The sequence below is a fragment of the Tachypleus tridentatus genome, chromosome 4 (genome assembly GCF_004210375.1).
Source record: "Tachypleus tridentatus isolate NWPU-2018 chromosome 4, ASM421037v1, whole genome shotgun sequence".
Classification (NCBI taxonomy): domain Eukaryota; kingdom Metazoa; phylum Arthropoda; class Merostomata; order Xiphosura; family Limulidae; genus Tachypleus; species Tachypleus tridentatus.
The window spans coordinates 13,187,871-13,200,466 of record NC_134828.1 but is presented as its reverse complement, the minus strand read 5'-3'; the positions used below and the strand labels follow the sequence as shown (position 1 = coordinate 13,200,466).

The following is a 12,596-nucleotide window of genomic DNA, read 5'->3' as shown; positions in this document are numbered from 1 at the left end:
ACTAGCAATACAACATTTCTTGTGTATCACTACTGACAGTCTTTTAAGGTTCTCCACGTTGCAGGATATAAAAAATTCATGGAATTGTTATGAGTTGTCCTATAAACAACTAATATAAATAGCATTCACATTAATTGTTTTTTGTAACTATTTAAACGTATTGTGTAACAAAATGTTACAAGGAACATCAATTTTATGTCCTATTATGCACAGGCTTCGCACAGAAACAACTTGTAATTGGTCAGTAAAGAGTACTGCAGTTGTATTGTGATATTGTATCGCATATTTATTGGAACTGTACGTTTTTAATAAAGCTGTATAAATTACAAGGCTTAATTATACAAGTTAAGTGTACTTTATATATCAGTGTAGTGTGCTTGAGTGCCTTCAGTTTGAAATATTTTGTTCATTGAATGGAACCTACAAAAAATGCAAGAGTATATCAATAGCCCTTTATTATGAAAAGTTTTTCATTACCAGCAAAATATAATAGTTTTAATTAATGTAAGCACCCGTCTTTGCCAAAAGCCTTATACATAAACTGTACAGTTTCAGCAGCTTTCCTGATACACACAAGTCAAATAGAGGGGACAAGGCCCTTCTCTCAACACCCTCTAATATCAGAATGACACTACGTAGCTACAGTAAGTAGAATGTACTTTGAATATAGTGAAACATTAGGTTTAACGATTTGGTAATACATAAGAAAAATAACTAGAATTCATGATGGGGAAAAAATATTCAACATAATTGTCACAGACTGGTAAACCTCAAACACACTCGGGTAGGCTTACACACTGTCATAATTAAATGTAATGAGTTAAATACACATATTTACAGTATATATTTTTTTCCTTCTTGAGTACCTTGCCCCTTGAGTTACAAATATAATTACATGAATAATAACGTTAACAATGACCATCAACTTTGTTTAGAAACATGACCTAATTTCACAGATAAATAATGTAAAAAAAAACATTTATTTTTTACTATACACATTGTTAATGTATTTGTCTTTGTAAAAATAATATATGCAAGAGTTGTTAGTAACTTGTAACTTCCTGCATATAAATAGGTTTACATACACACACATAGATATATACTAAGTTATTTACCATACAAGTTTTACATTTTCGTATTCATTTAGTCAAAAAATCTTCAGATAATCAACTGACTTGAGCTTTATATTTAGATAAATAACTGCGAGAAAGCACTGGATATTGAAGGCAATAAAACGTATAATGCGTTAGTGCCGCCTGGTGGTAAAAAGTAGTAATATTAGTTTTGAATAAAAACTTAACGTTTCAGCGATTGTAGAGTTAGATTATATTTTATTTTGTTGAATTACTCTCAAAATTAAATTAACACTCAAAAGACGTCATCAGTATTTTTAAAGTAACATTTTCACTAGCACATATAACCGTTGGTATACTGTACTGGTAGTGAAAACAATATTGTGTGAAGAACTGGATAATGTTAACACTGACCATCAACTTTGTTTGGAAACATGACCTACTTTCACAGATAAATAATAAAAAAAAATGAATTTCCAGGATTTTGACATCAAATAAACTGTACATTCGAAATTTAAATAAAAAGCCATTTTCATGTCGCTGATTTAAGATTGATGGGTAAATTTGTTTAATTTACACTTGATAAAAAAAAATCGAAGTTCAATTTTGAAAGCCAATCGTGAAATTAAACTTTATAATATATTTTAAGTGTTATTTCAGTAAATTTTCTCTTGACAAAATTAGACAAGTTTAGATACAAATTATTTAAGACAATACAGAAACTCAAACATGTACAGTTCTTTTTCAAGTTACGTATTTTTTTCGTCTTGTAAAAAATTCTAATATTAAAATACATTAGTAGTTTTTCTTCAGTTTTACAAATTTTAATCCTAAATATAAATAACATAAAATACAAAAACCCAAATAACATGTAACAGTTAACTGGAAAGATGTTTTTACGAAGATAAAAAAACAAACAACCAATTTTGGTGACCTGAACAAGGCCCATAGAAATACACAACACATCTTTGGTCTTCATAAAGTAGACTTATTTACAAGAAACACTGTTCTCGTTTATTTGTTTTTTATGCTGAGAAATAAAATACAAGTTTTTATGCTAGAACTTTTTACGGAATCCGAAAATCGTACTTTAAATTGGATATAAAAAACGATGAAAATATTTGTAACAAACGAAAATAAAACGTATAGTGAATGAAATTTACCTAAACAGTATCTCAGTAGAAATGTCACCAAAATAACAGGTAATATAAATCCAATATGGAAGAATAAGAAATTTGATATTTGAAAGTATTTTGAATGATTAAGTACCAGCAAAACATTTAACAAATAACTTTCAGTCAATAATATAACGTGATGTAATTTTTTTTCTTTCTCCCTAAAGATAACGCCAACAGTTAGTGATATAAAAGTATCACTAAGTGTGCTTCAAACCTGACATCATAACTCTTATCTTTTGATAAGTATTTATACGTTTTACGTATTCTTAAAAACACCCAATCGATGACAATATACACCTTTTTGTTTTTCAATAAAAACCCTGTACTTAAGTTTACATTTTAATCTAATTGACCGAATGGCCAAATACCATGAGGTTCATTATTGTCCACTTTTTAACTTCCCTTTAAATTGTTAGAAGTAAAAAAACAAAACTCATTTAGGTTTTCTTTAAGCGAAAGCTTGTTACATCTTTGAACACATTTGCTCAGGTTCGTTCATCACTTGTAGTTAGCTGCCTGTCAAAATTCTCATACTTTTGTAGTGCAGATAGCCCTCGTGTAGCTTTGCGCGAAATTCAAAACAAATAAACATGTCGTTGTTTATTCTCAAACGTCCTGATCGAACATTATCCTTGCGTGTGTGATACTAGGCCATGGCCTTTTGGTTTATACCAGTTAGGAAGTTTGGGGAAAAACTGCGGATGCGTGTTAATAACCACAATTAGGCTTAATAATCGTATAATACTTTTCTTGCACGTTTCACTAAGAGAAGTAGGCATGTCACTTCTAGAAAATCCGGTGTAATTTTCCTTCCAGAATTACCAGCGAGATTCTTGCTCGGTTGTCCTGTTAAGAAATATTCATTGTCACATTTTGAGCAGACAAATATCTTTATTGAAACATAATATGGATAAAATTATGATCTGTTTCACATGTTTATATTAATTTTCCATTATCCTCATAAGTCTTAAACGGAAAACAAACTTCACATTAAAGTACCAAATTAGCTGTCTTAATATATATGTTACTGAATGTTTGGTAAAGAATAAGCCTAATATTTGCATAAGAATGTAATTTGAAGCGTGAAGCGTTATTGTCAAGTTTTTATGTATGGGCTAGATTCTTTACAGTAGGTGTCTGTGACTTCTTGGCGATAATTTAAAAAAAAAAAGATTAACACAGTCCAATTATTTTAAACTAATATATTAAAATAAGTCAAACGTATGTATAAATGTTTTTTACACTGTTCGTTATACAGTTGTAACTAAAGCTTTAAATAACTGTCTTTTTTCAAAAAGTCCACACAGTTTGGTTCAGCTTCTTTATAATATAATTTGAAAAGAGGAATTCTTCTTAATGCCCTGTTATTACAATACAGTCTGTGATAATCTTACTTAAAAATCAGTATTATAACTGTTGGTTACCATAGTTGTATCCAGAGTTTTGAATAATTGTTTTCTCTTTTGTCAAAGTCCACAGTTGCTGGTTCAGTTACTTTAGAACATAATTTGACAATACAAATTATTCTTTTCTACTCTGTTATTACAATACAGTATGTGATGCTTCAAAAATCGTTACTTTATGCTCTTTATGACTAAACCCACAATCACACGGTCTACAACTATTCAAATAACTATCTATATTTACATTTTAGATGCTTATTTATAGCTTGACACAAGGCGTAAAGCATTCCACAAACTACGAGATATTATTACGCAATAATATCTCGTAGTTTGTGGAATGCTTTACGCCTTGTGTAATAATCATGTGAAACAACAGAAAAAAACCCTAGAAGATTCTAGTAACATAATGTAATAATACAATTGTCAAACCACAAAAATAAACTACATAACTCGTCATTGTATGATTCATAAGCAATTACATAAACAAACCTGTGATAAATCGTCACTGCTAAAATCACTAATTTTAACATTTTTATTAAATAACTATCTAATCTCTTGCACTAAACGTAAATGGAAGCAGTCATGTATATTTGACAATTATGTGCAACTAACAACTATTATCATTGTATTTCTTATTTAGTAACAAAACTCTTACTTCAAAGTCATGTGACAGATTTGACCAGTAAAGGGTATGAATTCAAATGATCATGTATACAGCAGCAGTGTTTTTTGTTTTCCAAATGTTTAAAGTCAACTACTATACTAGATGTGTATTACAGTACAAAATACATACGTTTGAAGTCAACTACTATACTAAATGTGTATTACAGTACAACATACGTACGTTTAAAGTCAACTACTATACTAGATGTGTATTACAGTACAAAATACATACGTTTGAAGTCAACTACTATACTAAATGTGTATTACAGTACAACATACGTACGTTTAAAGTCAACTACTATACTAGATGTGTATTACAGTACAAAATACGTACGTTTGAAGTCAACTACTATACTAAATGTGTATTACAGTACAAAATACGTACGTTTAAAGTCAACTACTATACTAAATGTATATAACAGAAAAAAATACATACGTTTGAAGTCAACTACTATACTAAATGTGTATTACAGTACAAAATACGTACGTTTAAAGTCAACTACTATACCAGATGTGTATTACAGTACAAAATACGTACGTTTAAAGTCAACTACTATACCAGATGTGTATTACAGTACAAAATACGTACGTTTAAAGTCAACTACTATACTAAATGTATATAACAGAAAAAAATACATACGTTTGAAGTCAACTACTATACTAGATGTGTATTACAGTACAAAATACATGCGTTTAAAGTCAACTACCATACCAGATGTGTATTACAGTACAAAATACGTACGTTTAAAGTCAACTACTATACTAAATGTGTATTACAGTATTACAGTCAACTACTATACAACATACTATACTAGATGTGTATTACGTTTAAAGTCAACTACTATACTAGATGTGTATATACTAGATGTGTATTACAGTACAACATACATACGTTTAAAGTCAACTACTATACTAGATGTGTATTACAGTACAAAATACATACGTTTAAAGTCAACTACTATACTAGATGTGTATTACAGTACAAAATACATACGTTTAAAGTCAACTACTATACTAGATGTGTATTACAGTACAAAATACATACGTTTAAAGTCAACTACTATACTAAATGTGTATTACAGTACAAAATACATACATTTAGAGTCAACTACTATACTAGATGTGTATTACAGTACAAAATACATACATTTAAGAGTCAACTACTATACTAAATGTGTATTACAGTACAAAATACATACATTTAAGAGTCAACTACTATACTAGATGTGTATTACAGTACAAAATACATACATTTAGAGTCAACTACTATACTAGATGTGTATTACAGTACAAAATACATATATTTAGAGTCAACTACTATACTAGATGTGTAGTGTGGTAAAAGTAATAAACACACCTGTATCAGTTTTCCTTGGTGGAGAAGTGGGTCGATCATTGCCACGCTGATACCAATACGAATCACCGCCAGAGGGTCCAATGTCTTGTGTTGGAGGTGTCAGCTCAGATCTCCACGGCGGCCTGACAGGCACGAATGTTACTGGTACTTGTGGACATGATACTGGTAGATAACAATATCCTCCATATTAGTACAGGTAATAAAAATATAATTTTAAAATCAAACTTCATGCATCGGTTGTATTTTGTTGTTATATTAAAGGTAACCTCATGGTTTATGCAGATGGAACCATGAAGCGATGTATCACATTTGAGATGTATGGTGTTCTGAGCTGTAGTTTACTTAATATACTGATTACATATGATGTTAATAATCTAGTCTACCGAATTATTAAACAGACAAACTGTTTAAGACACTAAAATATATATGAAGACCAATTCGCCATTCGATTTAACAACTAGTACATGAATTTTATAAATTTCGAGGAACTCCACTCCTCGTCAGTAACGTGGACAAAGGTGGAATTCATTGTATTTATTAATAGTGATATTTGGAACTATGGACATTTTAAAACTATACGGGGTAAATCTACAGACTTTCTAATGTCTTATTAAAACATGAATTGAAACAAAGAGAAAGTGAAAAAAAAAGTCACACTTTAAAATAACCAACTGGGTCAGCGGGTCAACTCAGTCTGTGGGAAATTTGACCTCATTGCGGTCTGTTGAGATAAACAAAAGCCACGTGGGCCGCCAAAAAAAACGTTGGAGAACCACTGAAGTAGGCAATTAGTAATTATTATTTCGTGTTGGAGAGAAAGGGCTGTCTTTACCTTGTTTAGTTATCTTCATGCCCACAGTAATGGGGTCCTGCCCACGAAAACAGGTTTCTCCAGCCTCCTTTATGTAAGCTTCTTCACCATTCTTTGTGACCTTTCCTACCTGTTAAAAGTTCCGGTTAAAAATTATGCCAAAGTCAGGCGTTTAAAAACTAATAATTAGTCATAACAAAAAAATGTATTGTTAGGATAAACTTAAGTGTGTGTGTGAGTTAGTCATAACAAAAAATGTATTGTTAGGGTAAACTTAAGTCTGTGTGTGAGTTAGTCATAACAAAAAATGTATTGTTAGGATAAACTTAAGTCTGTGTGTGAGTTAGTCATAACAAAAAATGTATTGTTAGGGTAAACTTAAGTCTGTGTGTGAGTTAGTCATAACAAAAATGTATTGTTAGGATAAACTTAAGTGTGTGTGTGAGTTAGTCATAACAAAAAATGTATTGTTAGGGTAAACTTAAGTGTGTGTGTGAGTTAGTCATAACAAAAAATGTATTGTTAGGATAAACTTAAGTGTGTTTGTGAGTTAGTCATAACAAAAAATGTATTGTTAGGGTAAACTTAAGTGTGTGTGTGAGTTAGTCATAACAAAAAATGTATTGTTAGGATAAACTTAAGTGTGTGTGTGAGTTAGTCATAACAAAAAATGTATTGTTAGGGTAAACTTAAGTGTGTGTGTGTGAGTTAGTCATAACAAAAAAATGTATTGTTAGGGTAAACTTAAGTGTGTGTGTGAGTTAGTCATAACAAAAAATGTATTGTTAGGATAAACTTAAGTGTGTGTGTGAGTTAGTCATAACAAAAAATGTATTGTTAGGATAAACTTAAGTCTGTGTGTGAGTTAGTCAAAACAAAAAATGTATTGTTAGGGTAAACTTAAGTGTGTGTGTGAGTTAGTCATAACAAAAAATGTATTGTTAGGGTAAACTTAAGTGTGTGTGAGTTAGTCATAACAAAAATGTATTGTTAGGGTAAACTTAAGTGTGTTAAGTGTGTGTGAGTTAGTCATAACAAAAAATGTATTGTTAGGATAAACTTAAGTGTGTGTGTGAGTTAGTCATAACAAAAAAATGTATTGTTAGGGTAAACTTAACTTATGTGTGTGTGAGTTAGTCATAACAAAAAATGTATTGTTAGGGTAAACTTAAGTGTGTGTGTGAGTTAGTCATAACAAAAAATGTATTGTTAGGGTAAACTTAAGTCTGTGTGTGAGTTAGTCATAACAAAAAAAATGTATTGTTAGGATAAACTTAAGTGTGTGTGTGAGTTAGTCATAACAAAAAATGTATTGTTAGGGTAAACTTAAGTGTGTGTGTGAGTTAGTCATAACAAAAAATGTATTGTTAGGATAAACTTAAGTGTGTGTGTGAGTTAGTCATAACAAAAAATGTATTGTTAAAAAAATGTATTGTTAGGACAAACCTAATGTGTGTGTGAGTTAGTCATAACAAAAAAATGTATTGTTAGGATAAACTTAAGTGTGTGTGTGAGTTAGTTATAACAAAAATGTATTGTTAGGATAAACTTAAGTGTGTGTGTGAGTTAGTTATAACAAAAAATGTATTGTTAGGATAAACCTAAGTGTGTGTGTGAGTTAGTTATAACAAAAATGTATTGTTAGGATAAACTTAAGTGTGTGTGTGAGTTAGTTATAACAAAAAATGTATTGTTAGGATATACTTAAGTGTGTGTGTGTGTGTGTGTGTGAGTTAGTCATAACAAAAATGTATTGTTAGGATAAACTTAAGTGTGTGTGTGTGTGTGTGAGTTAGTCATAACAAAAATGTATTGTTAGGATAAACTTAAGTTCATCCTAAGATCAAATGATATTTTTCATGTCCAATGAAATTCACGAATCATAATACAAAAATCGAATAACAAAGAGTGACAAATTTTCAGACTTTGAAAAAAATCTGTTGAACGAAGTGTGTTTGTAAGTTCCAAACAAATGACAGGTTGTTTGTACATGGACAAAATGGGGAAAATCATAGTTTGTGTCCAATGAAAAGTATAGCTTTATTAGTTACCCTGGTGATGACGGCTGTTACCAAGACTACTAAAACGTGGTGTTATTACTTACTCAAAGCCCTGGTGGTTATCGAAACTGGTCAACTTGGGTAACTTTAAGAAAAAACAAACAAGTTTAAATGTGCCTAAAAAGTCACATTCTTTATTCTATTTGTCATTATACTGTAGCACATTGTACGTAACAAGATATTAATAAAAGACTGTTTGTGATACATACGAAGCACTGATGGCCTTTCGTGTCTTGTCGCGTGGTGAACGTATAGAGGGCGCCATTTTCCTCCCAGTTTCCAATACAGCGGTAAACACGTTCTGAAAACAGGAAAAAGTCGTGTGAATTACCTTAACTTGAAGCGACCAAATTATTCTTGCGTGTAAATATTAATTAATTACATTATTCAGTGTATTTCAAGGTCCAGGGATAAAAACAACAACAACAAAAAACGACTCGGTTAAGGTGCAAAAACAGTTAATTTGTTTTAATACCATAAACAAAAAAACGCCTGGCGTAGCAACAGCACTCTACTCGCAATCTGTGGATCACACGGTCGAATCCTACTATTCGTTGGTAAAAGAGTAGCCCTAAAATTGGCAGCAGGTGGTATTGATACCTTCTAAATTAGGGAAGGCTAGCGCGTAAAGCTCTCGGGTAGATTGACACAAGATTCAAAGAAAAACAGCTTTTTATGAGTTTTTGTCTGCCGCAGTACATATTACGGTAGATGAAAAGTAGTTTTAATAAATTAAAATTTGTATATGTATAGGTTTAAACTATATAAACATTCAGTTATATGTACAGCTTCAAACTGTACAAACATTCAGTTATAATGTACAGCTTTAAACTGTACAAACATTCAGTTATATTTATAATCTATAGCTTCAAACTGTACAAACATTCAGTTATATTTATAATGTACAGCTTTAAACTATATAAACGTTCAGTTATAATGTACAGCTTCAAACTGTACAAACATTCAGTTATATTTATAATGTACAGCTTTAAACTATATAAACGTTCAGTTATATTTATAATGTACAGCTTCAAACTATATAAACGTTCAGTTATATTTATAATGTATAGCTTTAAACTATATAAACATTCAGTTATATTTATAATGTATAGCTTTAAACTATATAAACATTCAGTTATATTTATAATGTATAGCTTTAAACTATATAAACGTTCAGTTATATTTATAATGTATAGCTTTAAACTATATAAACGTTCAGTTATATTTATAATGTATAGCTTTAAACTATATAAACATTCAGTTATATTTATAATCTATAGCTTTAAACTATATAAACGTTCAGTTATATTTATAATGTATAGCTTTAAACTATATAAACGTTCAGTTATATTTATAATCTATAGCTTTTAAACTATATAAACGTTCAGTTATATTTATAATCTATAGCTTTAAACTATATAAACATTCAGTTATATTTATAATGTATAGCTTTAAACTATATAAACATTCAGTTATATTTATAATGTATAGCTTTAAACTATATAAACGTTCAGTTATATTTATAATGTATAGCTTTAAACTATATAAACGTTCAGTTATATTTATAATGTATAGCTTTAAACTATATAAACGTTCAGTTATATTTATAATCTATAGCTTTAAACTATATAAACGTTCAGTTATATTTATAATCTATAGCTTTAAACTATATAAACATTCAGTTATATTTATAATGTATAGCTTTAAACTATATAAACATTCAGTTATATTTATAATGTATAGCTTTAAACTATATAAACGTTCAGTTATATTTATAATGTATAGCTTTAAACTATATAAACGTTCAGTTATATTTATAATCTATAGCTTTAAACTATATAAACATTCAGTTATATTTATAATGTATAGCTTTAAACTATATAAACATTCAGTTATATTTATAATGTATAGCTTTAAACTATATAAACGTTCAGTTATATTTATAATGTATAGCTTTAAACTATATAAACGTTCAGTTATATTTATAATCTATAGCTTTAAACTATATAAACATTCAGTTATATTTATAATGTATAGCTTTAAACTATATAAACATTCAGTTATATTTATAATGTATAGCTTTAAACTATATAAACGTTCAGTTATATTTATAATGTATAGCTTTAAACTATATAAACATTCAGTTATATTTATAATGTATAGCTTTAAACTATATAAACATTCAGTTATATTTATAATGTATAGCTTTAAACTATATAAACGTTCAGTTATATTTATAATGTATAGCTTTAAACTATATAAACGTTCAGTTATATTTATAATCTATAGCTTTAAACTATATAAACGTTCAGTTATATTTATAATCTATAGCTTTAAACTATATAAACATTCAGTTATATTTATAATGTATAGCTTTAAACTATATAAACATTCAGTTATATTTATAATGTATAGCTTTAAACTATATAAACATTCAGTTATATTTATAATGTATAGCTTTAAACTATATAAACGTTCAGTTATATTTATAATGTATAGCTTTAAACTATATAAACATTCAGTTATATTTATAATGTATAGCTTTAAACTATATAAACATTCAGTTATATTTATAATGTATAGCTTTAAACTATATAAACATTCAGTTATATTTATAATGTATAGCTTTAAACTATATAAACGTTCAGTTATATTTATAATCTATAGCTTTAAACTATATAAACATTCAGTTATATTTATAATCTATAGCTTTAAACTATATAAACATTCAGTTATATTTATAATCTATAGCTTTAAACTATATAAACATTCAGTTATATTTATAATGTATAGCTTTAAACTATATAAACATTCAGTTATATTTATAATGTATAGCTTTAAACTATATAAACATTCAGTTATATTTATAATGTATAGCTTTAAACTATATAAACATTCAGTTATATTTATAATGTATAGCTTTTAAACTATATAAACATTCAGTTATATTTATAATGTATAGCTTTAAACTATATAAACATTCAGTTATATTTATAATGTATAGCTTTAAACTATATAAACATTCAGTTATATTTATAATGTATAGCTTTAAACTATATAAACGTTCAGTTATATTTATAATCTATAGCTTCAAACTGTACAAACATTCAGTTATATTTATAATGTACAGCTTCAAACTGTACAAACATTCAGTTATATTTATAATGTACAGCTTCAAACTGTACAAACAGTCAGTTATATTTATAATGTACAGCTTCAAACTGTACAAACAGTCAGTTATATTTATAATGTACAGCTTCAAACTGTACAAACATTCAGTTATATGTACAGCTTCAAACTGTACAAACATTGTTATATTTATAATGTACAGCTTCAAACTGTACAAACATTCAGTTATATGTACAGCTTCAAACTGTACAAACATTGTTATATTTATAATGTACAGCTTCAAACTGTACAAACACTCAATGAGTGTTGATAAAGGTTTTTGCCGTCAAACCACATACATACAAGCTCTGAAGTTAAGCTAAATTATAAAACGGAATGTCCTGTCCGTTAACCGTCCAGCGTAGTCACGACTTCGATGACTCAGCCATGAAGTTAAAATGCGAGTTGATGTAAGTGTCCTTATTATGTTGTGTATTACAGAAGCAATTTTCATGCCACCGGGCCGACCTTTGGCTCCTTTAGGTTAAGGGTACTTCCGTTGGTAATGTTCTCACTGTCGAGAAAGCAACTGTGGCAGCGTCTCGTGCGTGCCAGCAACCGGTCTTTATTGGCTACTGTTTTTATCTCTGTCATTGTGCCTCGTTTGTATACGATATTTTTAAATACGTCACTCATCCACGTTCCTTTAAGTCAGCTCTAGAAGTGTAACTTGTGGAAACGATAGATTAACTGTAATTTATTCTATACTGAAGTGGCTTTAATTGCGGGTTTTAAGGCCACACCTTTTATTTTCAGTATAAATAATAAGTAATAAATTTTAAATAAAATAATTTTATGCCACATCAAACAATATATAAGTTTATCTATATTTCATAAGTTTACCACAGTAACGGTTTGTTAGATTTTAATTTTCCTTTACGTC

The 12,596-nt window shown here is 28.7% G+C and overlaps 1 protein-coding gene across 1 annotated transcript in view; it reads right to left on the bottom strand.

Moving 5' to 3' along the window:
• Nucleotides 1–430: 430 nt before the first annotated feature.
• Nucleotides 431–12,596, bottom strand: part of LOC143248585 (uncharacterized) — a 65,556-nt gene continuing 53,390 nt past the window's right edge. Inside the window, exons 11-14 of the mRNA XM_076497055.1 lie at nucleotides 8,755–8,846; nucleotides 6,507–6,615; nucleotides 5,675–5,836; nucleotides 431–3,097 (exon numbers count right to left, since the gene is read on the bottom strand). Coding sequence (XP_076353170.1) covers nucleotides 2,979–3,097; nucleotides 5,675–5,836; nucleotides 6,507–6,615; nucleotides 8,755–8,846 — 482 coding nt within the window. The 3' untranslated portion in view covers nucleotides 431–2,978. The remainder of the gene's footprint in view (nucleotides 3,098–5,674; nucleotides 5,837–6,506; nucleotides 6,616–8,754; nucleotides 8,847–12,596) is intronic.